Genomic DNA, 23756 nt, shown 5'->3' with positions numbered 1-23756 from the left:
GGTCCATGTCTCGGGAAACTTTTCCGGCCTATGAAGTCCAATTCAAGGGTTCCATTCTTGTGATATCTTGTATAGCGAAAGCTCGTTCTGATTCCGCAGCTATTCAAATTGCACGTTATTGAGGGGGCTTCAGTGTATTATTCTCACCATCGCTCACGTCCAGGTCTCATGTATCTGGAGACTTCTTAGACGCAGCGCAGCTTTGGAAGATATCGGCCTGGGGTATACGCCTGACTCTCATTGAGATGGGAAGCTTGCTAGATTGCCTACCAACCTACCAGTTTACAATTATAGAAGACTCGTGTACCCAATTTCTCGCTCGTCAGCCCTACCGATTGACGTAGACGATGCATGGAGGGCATCAATCCGGGGAGTAGAGTAAACCACAAACTAACCGGAGCGACAAATCAGCGAATACTGAACAGAGTACTCGTTCCCCAGACGAGTACAGCTCCAAATATTAAGGCGTTAAAATTCTTGTCCTTAGTCCGTAAGACTGTGACTGTGGCTGTGGCTCTGACCTGAACGCAGACATCTAAGGTATTCACCATTTCAGGTTCGAATGACCGGATCAGGCGGATGCAATAGCGAAGCAGGGTTATTATCCACCATCACACAATGCACAGGCGATATTCAGTGCCTTTGCTGGGCAGTGTGCACGTATCATAACGATGACGCTCAAACGGCATCAGCATTTCGACAGAGCCTACGCCTGAGACTGGATTTAAGTTGACAGGCTGCGGCATGTTTCAGCATAGATCAGCTGAAGGTGCGTACGTATATACCCCAACGATCGACAGTGTCCTGGAGTCTGATTCTGGACTATGGTACTAACCGGCAACTTTGCATCGGCCGAGTTCCCTTCCAAGGTTCGCTTCCGTCACTGTTGTTCCCTTGGTAGTCTTGGGGTTAGCCCGGCGTCCGCGGGGATGCATCTGCAATGTACCTGCGCGCACTAAGGATCAGGAATATAATGAGGATAAGCATTTCACCAGCTCGCAATTCGTGCTTATTGGTTTATATTCTACGATTATGGTCATCGTAATAAGGTGGGACTTGGAACCTGGCAGGTTTCCCGAGATGATCCTTTTCAGCTCTTCTAGCTCTACTCGTCATTTTTCATAGTACAGACTACAGACTGCACTGTATAGCTGGAGTATACAGCATACATCACTGCGGAACCCCCGGATACTGCAAATTCTCACATCCCCCATCCCCATTCCCATCCCCACAAGCCTGATACAACCCGATATAAGCATACCCACCACAATTCTCGCTCTCGTCCCCAGCACATGGACTAAGACACTTCCCCATCGGTTCGGCCTTGGGCATAAGGTCTTCCGCAACGGTATTACCACAGTAACATTCTCGCGAGTACTCGAGGCCCGCAATGGTATATCCGTCCTTCTTGCATGTGTTTATACATTTCTGCACGGTCATGTTGTCGTCGCTTGTGCTTGTGGCATCGAGAACGCGTTCGCCGTTTACATTATCTCTTGTACAGCCGAGCCATTTCCAGTTTAGGGAGGATGTGACGTCGGTGTAATAGTGTTGTGGTTTGTTGATTGCTGTAGGTGCAGTACAATTTGGTACTGCTTTGGCGTCATTGGGGCCTGGTTGGATGGGGTTGCATCCGGGTAGTGCGTCTAGCCAGCCGGAGACTTCTTCGTCGATCGAGGGTTCGAGCATGCACCCTTCTGTTATTTCATCATTGTAGAGGTCCAGAGCGGCGCAGTTCTCGATTATTCCGTTTGGGTCGTCGCATGTGTCCAGTGCTTCTTGGAGGGTTGGGACGTCCCAGCCGTTGATCTAGTTGACCCAGTCTCATTAGCATAGCTAGCTTGGCACTGTAAAGGTGGGATACGTACGAAATCACCATGCAGCCCATACCCAGTCTTATCACCATTCGACCACACAAACGGCTGACCATCCCCATACCACAAATCCGCAAACTTCTCCGTATGCCAAATAACCTCGATGAAGATCGACGCAATCTTGACCGGATGCGACTCAGGACACGGGCCCGCATTATACGTCTCATTCGGGTACGCCATATGTGACTTGTGGTCGTCGCTGTCGAAGTTAACCCCGTCCCAGCAGGAGGGGAAGAACACCTGCGTCCGTAGACCATCAGGGCAATTGTAGTCTGGGAATCCGTTTGTCTCGGCTTTGGCGGGGCCGGTGTAGTCGAGGCATGCGTAAGACCGGGCGTCTGCTTCGAGGGTATCTTTGTATTTGCGGTCCATGGGGCTGCCGGCGATCATGCGGAGGTCCTTCGGTGGTGCGAGGATGGTGGGGTTGTTGGGGTCTTCTCGCTGCCTATTCACCATCAGTACTCAGTACGATTCACCTCTATATCTCTCTATGGCACACATACAAATAATAGATCAAAGCCCCCCCATTCTGCTCAACGGGCGTAAAACTCCCATTCTCAGCTTGATAGTAAAGCGACGGAATCCAGTAATTCGACTTGTCGGCTTTCGGCTTGCACGAGCTACATTTCGCCTCCTGCGTCTGGTTGTAGTCCATTGTGAAGCCGAAGCCGGACCCGCCCATGATGCTGTGGACATGGCTTGCTGCGATGCCGGGCTGTATGATGGGGTCTGCGCGCTCGACGACGAGCGGGTTGCTGCAGGGGACTTTGAAGAATGCCGAGACTAGCTCGAGGCTGGAGAGGAAAAGTAAAGAGCGAGTGCCTGCTCGCATGTTGAAGGAGTGGATGGTACAGTATACTGTACTCTGGGAATGAACGAATGAACGAATGAATGAATGAATGACTGGACGGACGTCTCTCTCTGAGGGTGTCATGTCCCTGCCAGACCCCTTATATGTTCGCGCGCGATTCAGAAACCCCTAGCCAAGCATCTTCCTATCTGGCGAGTCGCGATCGGATCGTGTTCCTTGTTCTTCAGGATGGGTTCGAGCCCCTTCATCGCTGAGATCTGCATATCGGTACCTAAGGTAGTCCCTGAGGTGGTAGCAGCTAGGCGCCCGGCCCCCAAAAAGGCCCTAATGAAGGGTCCTGAAACGCGTCTGAGACGAGCAATTTCCACAACTGTGAACTGCCATGGCTGTGCTGGAGGCAGAATTTCTGGGTAAGGCGATTTTCTGTCGGTTGATAACGGTTAGGTTGCAATCGCCGGTTGTGTTCAAACGATCAAGGATTCAACTGAAGCTTATTGAGCTTTGGGATGGGGCTGAGCAGGGCGATGTGTCAATGTTTTGACAGTCGTTTAAAGTGTGAGGGTTCGCTGTAATCAACAAATCAGCATTCGTTCTTTGCGAGGTTCAGGTGTTGGAAGTTGACTGACTGACTGTGTACATCGAGACTCGAAATTGAGAGAAGGAAGTTATGCACAAGCACAAGTCGCTGCATGTGGTTTGTGCACCGGTCACGTGACCGCAAAGCTACCCCGGCTTTCGCATCCCCAGATCTCAACATATCATGCTAGCAATCAGATACAAATTCTCCTAGTCAGGAGGCATCTGCTCTTTATGGTTGAAGCACGGGAATCAAGATGATAGTCGCCATGTCATTGATGGTGATCTGTCGATCCCATGCTCGCCGGCGAAACCATCATGCTGCTGACTCAAAGCAAGGTCTAAGGAGATAAGTTTTTTTCCAGAGAAGACTAACAAGGGTACCAGGTAAATGCTGGTCGAAGGGAAATCAGGTCGCGGGAGCAGAAATAAGGATTTGGAATTGAGGAACCCGGGGCATCGCTCCTTCCCCCAAAGCTCATCCGCATTGCCGAAGCAGTAGACCTAGCCAAGTAGAAGGCCTTAACACTGGTATAGAGCTCGAAGCGACAAAACCTAAACAAAGCAAGCAAGCCGAACAATCCATAATCCCGGGTCGCATAACCTACCCCCTTCATCCCCCGCAACCCGAACCCCAAAGACAGCGCCGCCGCCGCGTGGGAAACCAACACCAACTCTCTCGTCAAGCGATATCACTCGCCGCGCCCCAGATTACGCTCCCACGCGCGTGATATCCCCGTAACCCCCAACCTCGGATAACATTCCCTCTCCGTCAGACGAGATCAATCTACGTAGGCTAAGATTCCGTTCGCACGGGCGGCGCAAGACAAGGTATGTCTGCTGACATCGGCGAGAGCCAGTAACGGGCCGCACAGACGTGTTCGGCGTAAGACAAGAAATGACAAGAGCGCGACAAGCAAAGGCGTCGTAATTGGGTGCTTGTGGTGCGCGGTTAAGGCAGGTATGTGCTTTGCCTAGCCTAGACGTTAAGGCTCGATTCCAAGAGACCAAGAGAAGGACCCTCGCCCACACCCAAGACAAGACCCGGACGGGCCCAAGCTGCGAGCTGCGAGCTTCAAGACCACGACCACGTTCAACGCCGAGCTGTTTGTGCTGCACGCCGAGCTGGAGCTTCGTGCCTGCGAGTCAGAGTCAGCCTCGATGATCCTGCCCCTTTCGAAAACAACCTCGTATGCTTCTTCCCGTCAAAGAAGGTGATATTCATTCCTGCAGCCGAGACCGCCGGTTGGTTCCTGGACCTGGACAGATAATTCCACGAAACCGAAACCACCAGCTGCACCCGACGATGGGCGCGTATCCACCAGTGCTACCCACTTGATATCTGCCTTAACCTCCATACTCATATCGCTTCAATACTAGGTATCACCATCGGGCGAGAAATGACTTCAGTGGCTGCACTAACAGAAAACTCTTCATCTCATTTCCCAACTCCCATCCATCTCGAACCCCAAAGTTGTCGGAGTAACTCCGGGGTAGTCTTTAGCCGACGCGGAGATTTCCGCCTTGGGGGAAGCCGGGGTGCGTACGTCAGTGGCTTGCGGTAGTTAACTTAGCTCAGCTCCGCCCCGGGAGGACGAAAACGGGACGCTGGTCGTTAAGCTAACTATTTTGGTGCTGGTGATTTGGGCGGGTTGAGTGCGGGTGGGCGTGGGGGAAAATGGTTTCCGAGATGGAGTTGGGGATGGAGAGCGCAGACACAATACGGTGAGGTAAATGTGAAATTGTTGATGCTGAGATGGGCAATGTAGGGTATTTTGTTCGTATTTAGAATATAAGGCTTTTTATTATTGAGCTGAGTACCGCTTATATCGATTAAGAGGCGCCACGATTGCTTGACTTGAAGTAATATATGCGGGCGATTGTGAGTGGTCGAATCCGGGGTTTACCCGGGGTATGTGCAGATATATATCTCTGGCGAGGTGATGTATATACACCAACAGCAGAGTATTGACAAGTAAATATATGTTCAATAAGCAATTAGACAATTCAGAATCAAAAAGGTATAGTAATATTTATTCTTGTAGTGCAGGAATGTTCTTAGACAAGCATAATGTGTGTTAAGCGTAGAAAGCAAGGGCAGTGTCTAGGTCGAAAGTCCTTATTGTAGGCTGGACAGCCCATTGAAGCAAGTGAAACATTGTACGTACTCTGTCACTACTTTCTACATACTCAAAATACCCAAGAACCCATCTAAAACCCTCTAATGGTACCCGATTGTCCTGCTTGACAGCAACACCAACAACCAATCCAAACCACCAAACAGATCTATACGACCTCAAACACCAGGAACAGGCCATTCTTAACGCAGATCAACCAGGAACTCCAATAACATGCATCACCATCCCAAAATCAAGCGATCTACAGGGTCCGCATGCACGAATTCGCCGGGCGTGCCTGTCACGAACTACGGATCCAGCCTCTGTGACGGAGAACGCTGTCAGAGCCGCTGCCAGTCCAGGGCGTGCAGTAGTGACACCAGTCGGCTTGCCGGCGGCACGTCACAGGTGGTCACTGACACTCGGCCTACTTGCTGGGTGGCAGGCAGGTGAAGCTGTCACGGATCGATGATCAGTACTACCTGCATAACCACATTCCACCACATGCATGTGGGTCAAACTGATTGTCGCGATCGGCTCTATAGTTTTGTTTTGATTGAAAAGGGGTGAATATCATTATAATCTCTCTTATTCCCTTTCATCATTCTCTCTTGATTGTTGAGAAGTTGTTGCTGGTTACGAGCGTTGCAGTATACAGCTGGAATAGGCCTAGCTCTAGGGTAAAACCCGGGTGGACGAAAGCAGTAAGAGCAGCCGTGGGCGAGGGTAACCGTAAGCGGCGCTAGTCGGTCAACGTCCGTTATTGCAGAGGAAACGTACGTAATGTCACGGGCCGGTTGAGCTTCGGTGATTAGATTATATGGCATGATTATTGAATGTTGAGTACATTGTATATCCAGACTGAAGTATTCCAGATTGAAGTATACTGTGCTGTACATCTGTATTCTACTCTGTAGGTGAGATCTATAGACAGGATCTCCAGGGACCAGTCACGTGCCAGTGGAAAAGCCCACCAGATCGCATCGCGATGAACTCTTGCCGCCGCCGCCGCCACCACCACCACATAACCAACATTTACAGTTTGCACCGAGTCAGCAACAGCCAACAACAAGCATCGGAAACAACGCCGCTACAGAGTTTTCACCGTTTTACGTACGTGCACGGTGACTGGCAGACCGAAGATCAGACATGACATCATTGCCGCCCGAGTTTTAGCACTTAGGCTTTTGTATGGAGATATCTCGCTCGTTTAATTCCCTTCCAAGACCCACCCTGGCTTGGCTTGGGAGACCTGCCTCTTCCGGACGGCTGTTTCGCGATGTGTCTGGGACAAGAGGCACCCAAGCCGCGAAGGATTCTACATGACAGCATCCAAGGGTCAGGATGAACAAGCGTTGCTCTTTGTTGGTTGGGAGGGCGAGTGTGGTGATTGGGTGCGGCTGAATCAGCAGCGAGGAGCTGGAGTGTCCGGGGTGAACCCCAGGAACTGTGTCCTGGTTGCCGCCGGTGGCTTGCCCTTCACGTGCGACAACCAGCGTCAGGCCCTCCAGCTGATGGAGGGCATTAATAATGGCTGCACCCCACCGGATGGTACAGGCGGGCGAATCAGACACAACGCGGAGCCAAGTGCTCCTGCTCGTACCACACAGAGTCAGACACTGAAAGCGGCAATGCTCGGCTAACCTGCTCAGGCGAGTCGTCCGCTGAGCCTGCAACCGAACCGGGATAAACGCCCGGAAAACACCCGGGGACGAGGCGGCGGGGGATAACGATAATCAGAGATGCCGCTACGGTTTGTTTGGTAGGGTTAATTAACGCCTGCTTCAGGCAGAAACGCTGCCCACTACGCACTTGAAAGCTCAGACACATAATAAAACTAACCCACTCAGGAGGTTTGTATCGGGAAGAGCCGGCTGCACAAGGCAAAAGCAACGAAAGAAATAGTCGGTCCGTGGATTATCGGCTTCGGGACCGCGTCGGGGGTGTTGCTGTGCCGTCGAAGGATGATCGTGCATTGGGATTAACCGGTTACGCGTGTATGGTTGGCTGAAGATTGACAAGATCGAGTCAGCGGCTTGGCGGATTGGAGCAGTGTATCATAGGTAGTGAGTAGTGACAGTAGTCTGTCTGGAGAGTATGCATTCAAACAGCGGTAGTGTGGTGGGCTCAAAGACCGGGGCAATACTTGGCCGTCGTCAGTGGCAGCGATGGTTTCGCGGTACCCCGTAGTTGCAGTAGCAGCCCCGTTGCTGCGCTGCTAATTCCCTCTTGGCACTAAGACCGCCCGGTGGAGCCGCCAAGCCGTTTTCGGTGGTGGTGGCTTCGGTTGAGTTTCCCTATGCGTGGTGGGTCTTTCTCTCAGTGTATCCAATGCTCTCCCCGCCCGGGGCTCGCTAACATCGCCGTGGCCATGGGGGCCGGGGGTATGGAGGCTATATAACACCGCCGATGGCCTCCTCTTACCCCCCCTGATCCATCAAACTCTCTTTCTTTCCCCGTGCTTATCGAGTTTGTTCACTGTCATCGCCAACATGTGGACAACTACCTCCGGTTTGACGGGCAAGTCCCTGCAATGGGCTATCACCTTCACAGCCGTCATGGGTTTCTCCCTCTTCGGTTACAACCAGGGTATGATGTCTGGTATCATCGGTGGTACTCAGTTTGTCGACGAGTTCCCTCCCCTCTTCCTCGCTGAGGATGCCCCGGACTCGGTCTACCGCCATGTCAACGTCCTCCGTGGTGGTGTTACCTCGTGCTACGAAATCGGTTGTTTCTTCGGTGCTCTGTTCTCCATGTTCTACGGTGAGGCGATTGGTCGCACGCGCATCATCGTCGGTGGTGCTTCCATTCTCATCATCGGTGCCGTCATCTCTTGCTCTGCCTTTGGTGAGCAGTGGGGTCTGGGCCAGTTCGTTGTTGGCCGTGTCGTTTCCGGAGTCGGAAACGGTCTCAACACCGCAACCATCCCCGTGTGGCAGTCCGAGTGTTCTTCCTCGCACAACCGTGGTCTCCTCGTCTGTTTCGAGGGTGCCCTGATCGCCGTCGGTACCTTTATCGCTTACTGGGTCGTTTTCGGTCTCTCCTACGTTGAGCAGTCCGTTCAATGGCGTTTCCCCATCGCTCTCCAGATTCTGTTCGCTCTGATCGTCGTTTCTGGTGCCGTCATGCTTCCCGACTCCCCCCGCTGGTTCGTCATGCGCGGCCACGACAAGGAGGCCATTGAGGTTCTCGCCAAGCTCAAGCGCGACTCTCCCGACTCCGACGCCGTCCTGACCGAGTTCAACTTCATGAAGTCCGATGTCGAGATGACCAAGGCTTCCCAGGCCAGCTGGAAGGTTCTCTTCACTGGCGGCAAGACTCAGGAATTCCAGCGTATGCTCCTCGGTTGCTCCGGTCAGTTCTTCCAGCAGTTCACCGGTTGCAATGCTGCCATTTACTACTCGACTCTTCTCTTCGAGGATAACCTGGGTCTTGAGCACCGTCTTGCCCTGATCATGGGTGGTGTCTTCTCCACCGTCTACGCTCTCGCCACCATTCCTTCCTTCTTCATGATTGAAAAGGTTGGTCGCCGCAAGCTCTTCCTCATCGGTTTCTTGGGCCAGGGTCTCTCCTTTGTGATCACATTTGCTTGTTTGATCAAACCCACCACGGAGAACTCCAAGGGTGCCATCGTCGGTATCTTCCTCTTCATCACCTTCTTCGCCTTCACCCTGCTGCCTCTCCCCTGGATCTACCCTCCCGAGATCAACCCCCTCCGTACCCGTACCGCCGGTGCCGCTGCCTCCACCTGCACGAACTGGATCACCAACTTCGCCGTCGTCATGTTCACCCCCCTCTTCGCCGCCACCTCCGGCTGGGGAGTGTACCTCTTCTTCGCGCTCATCAACTTCATCGGTGTTCCCGTCGCGTACTTCTTCTTCGTCGAGACAGCCGGTCGTGAACTCGAGGAAATCGACATCATCTACGCCAAGGCTCACGTCGAGAAGAAGTGGCCCTTCCTCGTCGCCAAGCACATGCCCAAGCTCTCCCTCGAGGAAATCACCCAGCAGTCCCGCGAGCTCGGCCTCGACACCAGCACTGCCCCCCACCACCACGAGATGGGTCTCAGCGACAACTCCAGCCAGGAGGTCCAGGAGAAGCAGTAAGCTGCTGGCCGCTCAAATCAATGAAAAAATAAAGAAAAAAACACAACCACACCCACGCCTTGCATGCCCGGTCAGGCTCTCGTCGGCCTGACTCAGAACAAAACAAAAAACAAAGTTACTGGTTGACGTGAGGTCCCGCGAGCGGAACCACGCTGCTGGGGGCATCTGGGCGCTGGCGGGCGCGTTTCTTCTCGAATCCGCATATCTAGATGGTCGGTAGAGATAGATTCCGTGTTTCTTCTCTTTTTTGTGATGTTTTCCTTTTTGTTTTTTCCTTTTTTTATTCCCCTACTCATGCCATATGTTACCATGTCAGCTAGTCGCATTTGCATCTGCATCTGTGGCGTGCTATGATCACCATATCTAGAGGTTAATGATTGTTTCCGGTTTATTCGTGATGGCCGGTAGATTAGTTTATACCCTTGCTTGCAATCAGATTACCTTACTCAAACTTTATGTTCTCCACTGTGTAGACTCAGTAATCTTTGTCTCTTGTTTTTACCTCGTATTCTAGTATAAACTCTTCCCTTCCCTCCCCTCAATCCTGGTAACGTTCGTGACTCCGTGGAGGCATCAACCCCGACCGTTGCGGCTGCGGCTCTGAAGCTCCCCATTCCACCCGCCAACTTGCGTATCCAATCTCATCCTTACCAAGCCTTTCATCTATACTGATATAGAGCCGATCACAACACATACCTCGATCGTCGCTGTCTCTTCCATTGTGCATAAACTATCTCAATGCTTAATTCTCTTTAATTATCCAAATTTTCAGATCGCAACTGTCTCATTCGCCAATTTGTCATTTTGAAACAATTCGGCTTTTGCTTGTTGTTGTGGGGGTGCTAAAGGGTGCTGAAACTGTAGACTGAAGCATGAGGCAGAGGCACGGATACCTATCCACAGCGGCAGGGCTGTAAGGCGATGAGATCGGATCAGGAGTTGTCTCAACGCCGCAGCGAATTTCAATTGCCGAAACGTGGCTTGTGGATAGTGGATTTTGCCTGCTACACAGCTATGACTCTAGAAGTGACAGAATGCTCTACAGACCTCGTCGCAGCCTCAGTCTACCTAGGACTGGAGTGGGTGCACGTGACTAGTCCCTTACAGCGACTGGGGAAGAATTGGAAGAACAGCTGCTCGCACGTGACCATCTCTCCGCACTCTCCGCAATCCGTTGCTCCAGCTGCTCCACGATGCTAGAACCACTTTTGCCTTGCCATAATCCACCATTGATTAGTATGATTTCAAGACGCCATCATATTTCGCTGGCTCTTAGGAAGCTTGGAAACTGAATACGCCAGACAATGACGCCCCCTTGACCGAATTGACGATTCGCGACCGGCGAGAATGGTACCGGTCGGCTACCTGGAGCTTTATTGACCGGGAGTCGTCTCTCGGATATCTTGATCCCTCGCATACCCTCGGACACCGGCAGCCCTCCTTGAACACAACTACGCCGAAGACCGCATTGTCACTCTCCTCGAACAGCACCTTGCACCGACACATCGCGAACGCTATCCGAGGCTTGTATTGCCAGACCAAGCTTTAGCCACACCCGCGCCCGTGTGCCGCCGACATCATAAGAGGATAGGAAAGATTGGAGTGGAGGGAACGAGGAACTAATCATGGACCTTTCACGGTTGTGATTATCTGCTGCGTTGGCTTGACGGGTTGGACTCCATACTCGCTGCCTGCCTATGATCGGTCTTGATTGGGTTCGACTGTGTTTCGGCTGGGTCGGTGGATGACTCGCTGGATTGGACTGTTGATGAACCCATACCTTCCTCTATCCATTACGCAATTCTACACTCGAGGCTGAGGACAAGGGCGCGGGATTATGAATCGGACAAATTCGAGACCCGGTAGAGGTTCACTTGGTGAGATCAAAGCTGGCTTTGTCCAATGACTTGACGGATACAAAAGGGACAACAACCGGTGGAACAAAACGCTGCGAGCACTCGGGGGGCTACTTTTGATGGATCCAGGGACACAAAGTCATCGTTTAACGCGCGACCGCTGCCATTCACCCCGCGCGAGCATGTCACCTGTTCACGGGAGGCCACGAGCTCTAGTTATATCGAGCATGGTATCAGAACTTACAGGGAACCAATAGGTCGACCGTCCTGACTACAATAACACCACAGCACCTATTCGTTACAATAAACCGTTTGTCTTGTGCCCGCAGCCATGTCTCCCTTACGTTCGCCGACCGCAACACACCACGTTCAATGTCTAAACCGACTCAGTCAAGAATCTGCCAAGTAACCTGCTCGTCATTTTCCAAATCCAGCAGTAGCAGAAGACCATTATTTCCTCACCTGTGCGAGGCGTAGGTGGTCAATCGCGTAGGCTACGAGGAGGAAGCAATATGCCAGACACCCGGATTTGGCAGGGGATTTCCAAGGCGAGTGAATGGGCTCTGCTAAAGGCTTGATCGGACACAACCAGCAGTTTTTCAGCATCACCAAAGGCGAGAATATGCCCACTGTTTGGCCTTGAGGGACACCACCGGGCAAGCATAGCGCACTCCTGCACAATCCTGGACTCGCGATGCCTGAGCAGGTCGAGCCAGGATTACTCTCCCGGCCTGGTTTGGGGGAAATGTAGTCTAACACCGTGAGCGTAACGACGAATGAAGAGGCTGGAAGCAGAAACACGCTGCTTCTCCCGACTCTTCTACCACTACTATAGTTAGTATATGGATTGAATGCCTGAGGCCAGAGATACTCTGAGGAACAGCACGTGATTCCTGCGGCCTGAGGCAACGATAGCAGGCGCTCGGACCCTCCGAGCCTTGGCATATTATGCCTCAGGCACAAGTATTAAGCCAAGGCATCAACCCCACAGGCACCCGCCCTCCAGGCTTAACTACCTCTAGGCAAGAGAGCTGGAACCTAGAATCGCATTGTTCAAGTATAAAGCCTTGAATCAACAAACAACTAGAGGGATCGTCACTGAATTCTTCAAACATCCCAAATCCTTCACAAAAATGTCCCAACCACGAACCCTCCACCTCCCCTCCTTCTCAGCAGTCTCATATACAATTCAGAATAAATCGCCGCTCTTCACAACTCTCCCACCAGAACTCCGTTCGCTGGTATTTACATTCGCCCTATCACCCTACGAAGACAACGCCAAGAGCTACGCGAAGGAGACCTACTGGACGAGACCGGGGTATAACGCTCCGCATAGGACATGTACGGCGTTACTACGGACATGCAAGGCTATTTATGCTGAGGCTTGGTACTTGCCTTTTGCGTTGGCGGAGCATACAATTTACCTATCGAGTGATGATCGCGCCCCAAGGGGTTGGAAGAGTACGCAGCCGATTGGACAGTTTGCGAAGTGTTTGGAGCTGCTGCATAAGTCGCATTCTGTGCATGCGGAGGGAAGGGGAGAGAGACCTGTTGAGACGGGTGATATTCGGATTTTCCCGCAGCTATATATGCTTGAGCCTGGAAATAGATTGCAGAGTATTTTGAGTATTCCGTTTCTGAGGCCTAGTGAGGTGAGGGTTACGATTCGGTACACGGATTTCTGGTTCTGGGAGGGGACTGAGAAATTGCGGATCGAGGGGCGGTGGGTGGATGAGTGTGTCTTTCCGGAGAGTGTGAAGAGGGTCGTTGTGGATTTTGAAATGATTGAAAGGAGAAAGGAAGAGGTGGATATTATTGTTGGGCAGGCTTTGGAAAAGTGGGTGTTTAAACGGAAGGATGATCGGGTTTTCACGGCCAAAAGGGAGGACTTGACCGTGTCAAGATGGACAGGGAGTTCCATGTTTGGCGGCGTGCGTTGGGTCCGAGATGAAGTTCGTCCTGGGCAACTGGACTACTATGTTCTCACTGCAACATGGAAAGTGAACAGTGAAAAGGACTCAGCAGTGATAACCCAGTCACCAACCTGGAGGACAACGAGCATGAACGTCGCGGTACCCAAAGAATTTGAGCAGCCCATGCCGCCGTTTCTAGGGACTGCTAACATCACTCGGAGCGCTTTGGAGGCGGCCGGGGTTAGCATGGATATGCCTGCGCAGGAGAGCTACGAAGCAGTGATCGCCATGCAGTCGGATGATGAGGTTGAATCGGATGAGGATGAGGAGTCAGAGTCGGGGGAGGACTTGGATGATGAAGAACTGTATGAGGAGGAATCGAATGATGAGGACTATTAGGGCTGACTGGCGCGGTGAGAGGGGCAGGTGTTGGGTGAATGATTGGATGTACCCGCCAGCCCTGGACCTGTTGAGCGAACGAAGGACATTGAGGCCTTCATCGTGGCAGGGTGAAATGAACGAAAGATTATACAAGGGGAATGGGAGAACGACCATACGAATTATTTTCCGCGAACCTGATCTGAATAACAAAGACCTACCTGGATAGTGTTTTCCTTTTATGCTCGAAACCCTCGTACTTTCCTTCTTCGCCTGTGCCCGGTCGCTCCTTGTTCGAAGTGCTTATAAACCAAACCCTAGAGGGAATGTGCGCTTAGTTGTGTCTTCATGAGTTACAGCGCCCACCTGTCCTGCGCCTGACCTGCCAATTGCCAGAGCAGTGGCAAACACGCTGTCTAGTCTTACGGAGTGTTCAATTGCTCGAGGATTCACTCCCGGAAAACTGAAATTTACACCGAGATCCTGAAGGTAGATTGCAGAATACATAATCTACAGTGACATTGCATCAACATATTCACACACCCAAATTTACCAACACCTTCATCGCATCATGCACCATGGCCCATCTGACCGTCGCCAACTGCTGCGCCATAGCTCGAACCAGGGGTCGAGTGTCATATACGACGCCTAAATCAGGACACCCACTGCCATTTGTATTGCCAGCACACGTTGTCATGGCCACAATGAGACTGGACAAGTCTGTTGGTCTCGCCATCCCATTCTCATTCTCCCGCGCATGGAATGCCCAGACGGTCAATGTTGCTAGGTATAGACACCACGGGAAGTGGAATGCATCCGTCTGCTCCCAGTCGTGAAGGCTCAGCACAGCATCTTGGAGTAAGAACGCTGCATGTCGAGATGCAGGACCACAGGAGGAACTACCCAGCCAACGAGCCAGCATACCCCTTGACCGGCTTCGGTCGCTATCAGTCACTACTCGTCCCAGGATCTGCGGTGCACCAGCGGCAATCTGGAGATCCAGAACTTCGACGTGTAGTGCTAATGATGCAGCGCGGTAGAGCGCCATACTCGCGGCTCTGAGACCGGTAAATCGCTTCGCTTCCTCAGCGGGCGTTGGTGAGCCCAGTTTCATGGACAGGATGTCGGCGTCGAAGTCTGCTTTCCATAGATCGTATGCTCGGCCCATGCGCGGTGTCCATGCTCCTACTCGCTCGGGTGTCTCTGCACGGAGTGTTGTCTGGTCGCGTCGCTTCAAGTCTGCACTTATGGACATGAGACCGTGAAGTACGACTAAGCGCGAGAAACCATTGAGATCTCGTGGTCTGGGCACCGCACCAGGTGTAATGTACCCTTTCAACACATGAAGGAAACTGTGCTCTGTATCTCGGGACTCATGGCGATTCCATTCCTCAGCAGTGTGCGCTTCCCACGCAGCAGAAGAGCAGGGAAGCGACGATCGGATCTCAAATGCCGACATGCAGAGCGATTGGCTGAACAACACTGAGTGCTCTGTATCCCAGCTAAAGCAAAGATAGGCGAGCCGCTTGCGTTGCTCAGCGTCCATTGCATTCTTCCACGCCGTGTCGCGCTCAATCTCAGTCGATGCCTCTAGACTCGGAACAGAGGGTGACCGGATCGTGCAGCACGTCGACCTCCGAATCAACTTGATAAGGACGCAATGGAAGAGCTGAGCTCGCTCTCTTTGCTTTGGCCCGGCGCGCATCTTCCCGAAACAGTCTATCAGCAGCATTGCTTGCAAAACCCACAGATCAGGCTGAGGAGAGAACGCCCCATTGCAGAAGAGCTGGTTGCGGAGGGAGTCGTGGATTCCGACGGCTAGCTGATGCGCTTCGCGACTGCTGTATGTTGCGCCCATGGAGAGGATAGAAGCAAGGAAGACAGGTTCAATGGTATTTGGATCAAATGTCGCTGCGTGGATAAGAGGGTATGTAGTATTGAAGCGCGAGAAAAACAGGTCACTGTAGCTTTGGAGCGCTGAAAGGGAGAGAAGCGGCGAGTCGAGATTCAGCGGTTGGCCGTGGATATCAACCGGTGGACTCTGGGCGACAAGAGTCAGAATACCTCGTCGCGCGTCATCATTTATTTGCGGCTTCATCAGAAGGCCGTTGCCCTCAATTGTTGGTGCGCCCATCCAGTCTAGGTCAAAGTCTCGTCGGCGCTGCTCGGGACTTGATCGTTCGACAAAGGAGGCGGCCTGAAGGAGCACAGAGGATCCATCCTGGTTATAATCAAAGTCGGAAGGAAGTTTCAGGTCGAGATCGAGGTCAAGATTTAGCATTGGATCGGAGACATCGACGGGGTCTGCGAAGGGAACAAGGTCAGGGCCGAGGGGGAGTTCGAGGTGGTGAAAGGCATCGTCGAGCGAGGCAACGTCGAACAGCCAGTTGTAGTTGTTAGTCGCGGCGAAAGGAAGATTAAAGTCAGTTGCTGGTTCGTCAGTATCAGAAACCCAGGATTTTATATTAATCGCCTACCGGTGTCCATAAAAACATCATTCTCGTACCCAGCGCTCCACGACCCATCGGCTGCATCAAACTGGCCAGGGATGGGCTCAACATACGGCTCAAAAGGCGGCGGCATCATCGGCGCAAGAAGAGGATCAGGATCCGTCAGATCCGTCCCATCAAGCGATATAGACAGCGGATCGTCCGCAGAACCAGGAGGAGACACCGGTGCTTGCGGGTTATGCTCCGGCGAACCTGAACTCCTCATAGACTGCGAAGAGGACGACATCGGCGCCAGAATATTAGACGTTCTATGCCTAGACTGCCTCTTCGGCGGACGAACAATAATCGACCCGTCCTCCGCCCTCTTCATCCTCTTTCTCGTCTCGAGTATTCCTTTCCCATCACCTCCAGCCTCAGCATCCTTCTTCGCATGCCGGGACATATGCCGACTCAGCAAATCAGGTCTTGAAAAGTGAGTGAAGCACCGCTGACACGTATACCCATGACTAACAGTCTCGTGATTTAACGAGTGCCGGCGCAAATGCTCAGCCCGTGTAAAGGCCTTGTCGCACCCGGGATACTCGCACGCGTGTTTCTTCATTTTGGGGTGGTGGGTGACGGCCAGCGAAGCTGGTTATACGGGGCCATGCACTTATCTATCTAGTGGAGGCGATAAGCGTGCGGGGTCACTACTGTAGTGTGCTTGCTTTTTGTCGAATTGGAGGTGTCTTGATGCATGATTACTTGGCTGATAAGGCTGGGTTAGAGTGAGGTTATTCAAGACGCCCGGCGGAACCGATGCTCAACATTCTATACATACGTCCATTATAAAGTCATACCCATTCAACTCATTAAATACTGTAGAAAGCATTACAAAAAATAGCGCCACTCAGGACTCCTCTCCCCCTCCGCCAAATGGCTCGTCTCAACCTCCCCAGCCCTAATCCTAACCCCCTGTAACTTATCCCTCCTCCGATTTTCGACCCTCATCCAAACACCCATAAACCCCGTCGCAAGAATACAAACCCCATTACATGCACAAGTAGCCACCAGCGTCGGAATATACTTAGGTGCATACTCCGTCCGAAACGTAGCAGCGGACAATATACCAGCTAAATTGCCCAACCCCACGAAAAAGCCTGTATTCGCGGCGCGGGAGTTTTCGTTTGTATTATTGTTGTTATGCCATGCGTGGACTAGGCAGGTTGGGATGTATGCGCCGGACGCGAGGAGGAAGCATGCGAAGTAGCTTACGCCTTTGTTGGCTGAGACGTCGATGCAGGCTAGTATGAGCATGCCTGTTAACGAGACGAGGAGCGAGAATATGATGTGCAGTGACCGCTCGCGGAAAATGTCGGAGGATTTTGCGACGGCGAGGAGGACTACTGCGCCGACGAGGTTCGGGGCGACGGTCCAGAGGTTTGTTTTGATGGTGTCGTAGCCTAGGCGCGCGACGATCTAGCCAAGTATATTGATATTAGCACTGTCTTGAACATGAAAACATGGGACGGAAAGGGGAGAACGAACGATAGGAAAGAAATTCATAGCCGTCGCATAAGCAACAGGATACGTAAACGTGATGACCGCCCAAACAGGGAACTTCCAATCACTCCACGTCTGAAACGCAGCCTTCAATTCGAGCTTCGTCTCAACTTCAGCAGATGTATCCCTCAACAGTCTCGCGGACGCAGCTGCTCGTTCCCGTTCAGTCAGGAACCAAGCAGTCGACCCATTATCAGGGAGCCACCAGAATCCAATCACGCCTATTATGAGCGTCAGACTACCCTCGACTATAAACAGCCACTGCCATCCTTTTACAGTGGGGTGGTTTATCTGGAATAGACCGAATGAGATTAACCCGCTGAATGCGGACGCGAGGACAGCGAAGGATTGCAGGATTGCGAGCCTAAAGCCCATTTCGCCTCTTGTGTAGAAGAGAGTGAAGTAGAATGTGCTGCCTGCGAAGAAGCCTGCTTCGAAGATTCTGGATGTTTGTTAGTGGTGGTCAAGGAGGTATGTGAGGGAGGTGTATGTACCCTAGGATTATCCGGATGGAGAGGAGACTTCCGAAGTTGTGTGCTGCGCATTGGCACATTGCGCAGATGCCCCAGACGACGGTCACTATTACCATCAGTCATCGGTATACTCATTTTGAGGAGACAACATACTGAGTGACAACATAGTCCGTGCCGAATACCGCTTGATCAGCAGATTCCACGGCAAGTCGAACAGCCCGAACGGGATATAGAAGATGAGGATGAGCAGCGAGTACTCGTTTCCCACGAGGTTGATGTCTTCTTCTAATCCATCGGTTTTGGCGTTTGCTAGGTTGCTCTATCCGGACCAAGTTAGTCTGGGGGTACTTGGTGGTGTTGAAGTTGAAGCAACATACCCGATCCATGCAATCGAAAAAGTACATCTGCCCTCGTTAGCGCTACTATACTCTCTGCCTGACGCCACTCGTGAAACATACCAGACATAGCAATGGTAGTACAAAAAAGTCCACCTTGCGCACTACAGTGGCAAGTCAGCAAAGCCATTGTCTTCCTTAGGCATTGACCAGGCACATACCGAAACTCTTCTCCGCCTCAGTATCAACATAGACACTGCTCTCTCCGACCTTCGCATCAGGAACCGTAGCAGCAGCCTCGGCCGAACTCGGCGTCGGCGACTTCTCAACGTCAATAGTCCCCATAGCTGAACCCAAAATCAAGAAGGAGAACACTCCGAACAAAGTGGACAAGTGGAGGCAGGAAATGTGGGGGTTTATAATTCGTTTCCCACTCACTCCTTGCGTCTGCTGTGAGACCCTTGTCGAACCCCAACTTCAATTATCCTATCAGTTTAATCTACCCTGCGTACATACAGCAATGTGTAAAGTGTACTGATAACTAGGTAGGTAGGCTAGGCTATCCAAGACGCAGCTCGAGATAACGCCGATCGTTGGAGTCACCACAAGGCTGCCATCCCTATCTTATCAACCCCATTTTTGACACATCACATCCTCACCCCACTTTTGGTTTGTTCGCCGTTGACTACGTACTAGAGCTTTGTGCGGCTGTGAGAGCTTGGAGCTAGAGGTGGCCTGGTCTGGTCTGGTCTTCTGGTTCTGGTTCTTTCTCTGTCGGCCGGACATGTCGCCGTCCTTGGAGAATGAGGGGAAGGGGAATTGGGAGAATTTGTGTAGATAATAATCAGGCAATTCAACTCATTTTACAGTACATAGTCGATTCAAAATACGAAGAAACTCATTCTGTTGAACGCACTGATCCTCAGAGTTGAACCTCGAGCTCGCAATATACCAACAGAACGAACAAAATGCCCGCCCCTCCAATCCTCGACTTCTCCCCCTTCTACGGCACCGACGCCGCCGCAAAAGTCAAACTCGTCGAACAAGTCCGCAACTCCTGCGAATACAATGGCTTTTTCCAAATCACGGGACACCGTATCCCATTGGAACTGCAGAAGCGCGTTATGGAGTGCGCAAAGAGATTCTTCACTTTGCCGTTGGAGGAGAAGATGCTTATTGATAAGAGTGCGCTCATACCATCCATCCAACAATTACCTAGAAGATGAAGGAAGCTAATATTTTCTCTTGTGGCGACAGGCAACAACACATTCAACCGCGGCTACGAACTCCTCCGCTCGCAAATGCTCGAAGCTGGCACAGGCCCCGAACTCAAGGAGGGATTGTACATCGGCGAAGAAATCGGCAAAGACCACCCCTACTACATAAACCAGCGGCTCAACAGCGGTCCAAACCAGTGGCCTTCTACTGTCTCCGACGCAGAAGAATTCCGCGCGACAAGCATGGAGTATTACCGTGCTGTTTATGAGCTCGCCAAGGACGTCCTAGGCGTTCTGGCATTAACGCTCGACGTGGAAGAGACGTTCTTTGATCCCCTGACGGAGGGAGGTGTCGCGACGATGAGAATGCTGCATTACCCCTCCCAGCCAAAGGATGAAGATGAGAAACTCAACCGTGGAATCGGCGCGCACACGGACTTCGGCTGCGTCACTCTCCTCCTCCAAGATGAAGTAGACGGCCTCCAAGTCCTCGACGCACCAACAGGCCAATGGCTAGACGTCCAGCCTGTTCCAGGCGCATACGTCGTGAACCTAGGCGACCTAATGATGCGCATGGCGAACGACCGGTACAAATCGAATATCCACCGCGTGATTAACAAGTCCGGGCTGGAGAGATATAGTATCCCGTTCTTTTTCAGCGGGAACCCGGATCATATCTGTGAGTGTCTCCCGAATTGTTGTCCTGAGGGGGAGAAGCCTAAGTACAGTCCTATTACGGTTGAGGATATGGTTAAGGGGGCCTATAAGAAGAGTTATGGAAGGGCGGAGGCGTATAAGAGGGAGTTGGCGGAGAAGGCGAGGGAGGCTGCGGGTGATGTTGGGGCAAAGACTGCGATTGTTGCGTAGATAAGTCTTTTATTTTGATATTGATGTTCATGGTTATGTTTGTTTTTTTGATCTGTATGAGTTAATCACGAATGCCACGTTATGAGTTTGCAGTATACGTTCCACCAGCCTACAATGATACGGTAGACAGTAACTCTATCGTTTAACCATATTATGTTTGAGGCAGAGAGAGAAAGCGAGAAGTGTATGGTAGGTCGCTATGCCATGTCATACGATTGATCCTCCTTTACAAATTCCTCGACCGTCATAGATGGGAATCTCCAATGACACTCGCAGAGGTCAGTTAGACAGCTTGAGAGAACCGGAGCACGAGTAAAGAGCAACATCGTATACTCTAACAATGTATACCCCGTAGAACAAAACTACACCTGAAAACTCCAAAGACATTATATGTCATCCCTTCCAGTGTGATAAACACATCCAATACATCAGAGCTAACCCCACAAACGACATCAGCACAGACCATAGCCCTGGCCACGTATTCTAGCACCTAGCCCCTACCCAAGCTCCATCACTTATCAAAGTGGAGGCGATCCTGATCCTGATAGCGAGAAACCCGCACCCGCACCAACCAACGCAACCCCCACCCCTTGCTCCCGCCAGCTCCCTTCCGAAGGTCCGTTTGTAAGCAGTAACCCTACCTAAGCTATGTAGCTGTTTTATACCCCTTTGCTGTTCGACATACCGTCTATCATTACAGAGCAGACAGCACCAGACGAAGCAAAGCAAGATGGAAGTCGAACTTGGCAAAACAGATAAACGCCCCGACGGGAGCAACGGCAATAACCATGCCAATGCCGAGCCCGAAGACATCGGCAAGATGGACGTCGTCAACGACGCAGAGATGCAGCAGTTTTACGGCTCTTCAACGTCAGATGCGTACAGGTTGAAGTCGGAATTGGTGTCGCAGTGTATGGAGGATATTGGAATGGGATGGTACATTCCCTCTTACCCCTCGACCATCACTTTTACGATATGCGAGCTAATAAGTATGGCTACAAGGTTCCAATGGAAACTCTTCGTCGTCACAGGCTTCGGCTGGGTAGTCGACAACTTCGCCTCGCAAGGCATAGGATCCATGCAGCCGCCCATCCAGCTCGAATTCCGCGATATCAAAAAGGTCAGCTACTCCTCAGTAGCATACTACGTCGGCCTGATCCTCGGTGCATCATTCTGGGGAATAGGATCAGATTTGATCGGGCGCAAGCCAGCGTTTAATTATACCATTTTGATTGCTGGGATTTTTCTTTGTGGTGCGGCGGGGACCATGAATTTTACGGCGTTTAGTGCGATGTGGGCTGTTATTGGGACTGCAGCGGGGGGGAATGTTCCGCCTGCTAGTATGATTTTGTATGTTGTTTTTTCTTTCCTGGGGTTCCGGTGTTGAGCGTGGCTAATTCGGTGGTGTGCGTGCAGCCTTGAATACGTCCCCGGAAGTCACCAGTACCTCCTCACGGCCCTAAGTGCATGGTGGAACCTAGGACAACTGATTGTATCGCTACTGGCATGGGTATTCCTTGCGAATTTCAGTTGTCCGACTGATGCTACGCCTGATACTTGTTCGAGGTCGGAGAATATGGGGTGGTACGTGCCCAACCAAACCCACCCAGACGACTTTATTCTAATGGCAAGCAGGAGATACACCCTCATAACCCTCGGCGCGCTCTCCCTAGCATTCACAGTCATCAGAGTCCTGGTCGTCAAAATCCCCGAAACACCGCGGTACCTCCTTTCCCAGGGAAAGGACCAGGCTGTGGTCGACGCAGTCAACTACGTTGCGCGTCAAAACGGGAAACCTGAGCCCTTGACACTGTCGATGTTACAAGCGATCGATGTCCGATTGGGTATTCCGCCGGCAACAGAGGAAACGGGGATGTCAACTAGGGAGATTGTGAAGGAGAATCTGAAGGAGTTCAAGGGCGAGCATTACCGCGCGCTGTTTGCGACGAGGAAATTGTCCTTGCATACGGGGTTGATTTGGGGCATTTGGTTGATTATTGGTTTGTTTACTTCCCTTCCTTCCCTACCACTCGAGACCAAAACTGACGTTGTTTGAAGGGATTGCTTACCCATTATACTTCAACTTCCTCCCCTCCTACCTCGCAACGCGCTTCACCGAAAACTCCTCACTGGACCTAACATACCGGAACTACTGCATCCAGTCAGCAGTGGGAATAGTAGGTCCCATATCGGCAGCAGTCCTCGTAAACACCTGGTTCGGCCGCCGCTGGATGATGGGGATATCGAGTATTGTGACGGGCGTGTTCCTCTTTGCGTATGTGGGCGTTACGACGCCGACTGCTAGTTTGGCGTTTACGTGTGTTACGGGGTTGTTGGGGAATTTTGGTACGCTCTTTCCTTCTCCCCTTCTTGCTTTCCCTGCTGATAATGTGGTGTAGAGTATGCGGTGATGTTCGCATTCACACCGGAATCATTCCCTGCTCCGCATAGAGGGACAGGAACCGGCACTGCGGCCTCACTGCTTCGATTGGGAGGACTCGTAGCGAGTTTGATTTCGAGCGAAACGGGGTTTACGACTGCGCCTATTTACGCGAGCGCAGCGCTTTGGATTGCGGTTGGGGTTATTTGTTTCGGATTGCCGTTTGAGACGCATGGGCATGCTGCTATTTAGAGAGTTAATAGTGGGAGAGTTGATGTTGTGGGTTGGGTAGAAGAGTGGCACGTCATAGATGCAGAGTGTGGAAACCAAGATGCTTGACCATTCAGGGGTGCCCGTAGGCTCTGTTAGTTAACGTAATTCCCGGGCGGCCGGTGCATCCCGGGCGGCCGGTGTTTTTCCCCACCACCCTCAACGCGTATTCAACCCTCAACTTTCAACCACCACCATGCCACCATTCAGGCGTAAATCGAAACCAGAATTAGTTAAGCAGGAAGGCAGGATCCAATGCGCGATTCAAGATATTAAAAATGGAAAATATGCAAAAATTGCGCCCGCGGCGCGTGCATATAATATTCATCCAAATACCCTTTAAGGAAGACTTTGTGGTCTCCAACCACAAGCAGAACTCTGCAACCATCAGCACAGGCTATCCCTAGCTCAAGAAAATGTCTTGATAGGATGGATAGTATCACTTGATATTCATGGAGCCCCCCCAAGGCCCTCGCGCGTCCGTGAAATGGCAGAAATTATCCTAAAGGAGTATGACCTGGCTTGTGCACCTATTGGATAAAATTGGGTAACAGGCTTTACCAAGAGGCGCCCTAAAATTAAAACCAGAAT

General features: G+C 51.7%; 7 protein-coding genes across 7 annotated transcripts; 3 read left to right on the top strand and 4 right to left on the bottom strand.

Annotated features, from left to right (window-relative positions):
* Positions 1-1170: 1170 nt before the first annotated feature.
* Positions 1171-2706, bottom strand: BDV14DRAFT_204605 (DUF1996 and WSC domain-containing protein; the record flags this gene model as incomplete). The annotated part of the gene is made up of 3 exons (XM_073774549.1): positions 1171-1809; positions 1869-2319; positions 2378-2706. The coding sequence occupies 3 exons, from the start codon at positions 2704-2706 to the stop codon at positions 1171-1173; spliced, it is 1419 nt and encodes a 472-aa protein (XP_073623473.1).
* Positions 2707-5302: 2596 nt separating this feature from the next.
* On the bottom strand, positions 5303-5728 carry BDV14DRAFT_182439 (uncharacterized protein). Its single transcript, XM_073770232.1, has one exon. The coding sequence runs from the start codon at positions 5577-5579 to the stop codon at positions 5340-5342; it is 240 nt and encodes a 79-aa protein (XP_073623472.1). The 5' UTR covers positions 5580-5728; the 3' UTR covers positions 5303-5339.
* A 2092-nt stretch (positions 5729-7820) lies between these two features.
* On the top strand, positions 7821-9937 carry mfsA (glucose-inactivated glycerol proton symporter STL1). Its single transcript, XM_073770231.1, has one exon. The coding sequence runs from the start codon at positions 7871-7873 to the stop codon at positions 9482-9484; it is 1614 nt and encodes a 537-aa protein (XP_073623471.1). The 5' UTR covers positions 7821-7870; the 3' UTR covers positions 9485-9937.
* A 1688-nt stretch (positions 9938-11625) lies between these two features.
* BDV14DRAFT_141027 (uncharacterized protein) lies at positions 11626-12379 on the bottom strand. The gene has a single exon (XM_073766340.1). The coding sequence runs from the start codon at positions 12283-12285 to the stop codon at positions 11791-11793; it is 495 nt and encodes a 164-aa protein (XP_073623470.1). The 5' UTR covers positions 12286-12379; the 3' UTR covers positions 11626-11790.
* Positions 12182-13975, top strand: BDV14DRAFT_182434 (uncharacterized protein). The gene has a single exon (XM_073770230.1). It carries the CDS (start codon positions 12474-12476, stop codon positions 13650-13652), a length of 1179 nt encoding a protein of 392 aa, XP_073623469.1. The 5' UTR covers positions 12182-12473; the 3' UTR covers positions 13653-13975.
* A 32-nt stretch (positions 13976-14007) lies between these two features.
* On the bottom strand, positions 14008-18776 carry BDV14DRAFT_211594 (MFS transporter/fungal specific transcription factor domain-containing protein; the record flags this gene model as incomplete). Its single annotated transcript, XM_073776120.1, has 9 exons — positions 14008-14834; positions 14919-16061; positions 16109-16711; positions 16978-17539; positions 17609-18065; positions 18118-18202; positions 18250-18415; positions 18555-18595; positions 18653-18776. The coding sequence occupies 9 exons, from the start codon at positions 18774-18776 to the stop codon at positions 14167-14169; spliced, it is 3849 nt and encodes a 1282-aa protein (XP_073623468.1). The 3' UTR covers positions 14008-14166.
* A 443-nt stretch (positions 18777-19219) lies between these two features.
* BDV14DRAFT_211591 (uncharacterized protein) lies at positions 19220-23147 on the top strand (the record flags this gene model as incomplete). Its single annotated transcript, XM_073776119.1, has 8 exons — positions 19220-19616; positions 19689-20485; positions 21216-21451; positions 21518-21865; positions 21932-22099; positions 22151-22515; positions 22574-22861; positions 22915-23147. The coding sequence occupies exons 1-8, from the start codon at positions 19400-19402 to the stop codon at positions 23145-23147; spliced, it is 2652 nt and encodes an 883-aa protein (XP_073623467.1). The 5' UTR covers positions 19220-19399.
* Between the last annotated feature and the right edge of the window lie 609 nt (positions 23148-23756).

Source organism: Aspergillus stella-maris, assembly GCF_047715825.1.
Source record: "Aspergillus stella-maris strain CBS 113639 unplaced genomic scaffold BDV14scaffold_78, whole genome shotgun sequence".
NCBI lineage: Eukaryota > Fungi > Ascomycota > Eurotiomycetes > Eurotiales > Aspergillaceae > Aspergillus > Aspergillus stella-maris.
Note: the sequence above shows the minus strand (reverse complement) of the source record. Positions and strands in the feature narration are given on the sequence as shown.

Coding starts and splice junctions, on each gene's coding strand:
- BDV14DRAFT_182439 (XM_073770232.1), bottom strand. CDS start 5,579: ATGGCCTGTTCCTGGTGTTTGAGGTCGTATAGATCTGTTTGGTGGTTT.
- BDV14DRAFT_141027 (XM_073766340.1), bottom strand. CDS start 12,285: ATGCCAAGGCTCGGAGGGTCCGAGCGCCTGCTATCGTTGCCTCAGGCC.
- mfsA (XM_073770231.1), top strand. CDS start 7,871: ATGTGGACAACTACCTCCGGTTTGACGGGCAAGTCCCTGCAATGGGCT.
- BDV14DRAFT_182434 (XM_073770230.1), top strand. CDS start 12,474: ATGTCCCAACCACGAACCCTCCACCTCCCCTCCTTCTCAGCAGTCTCA.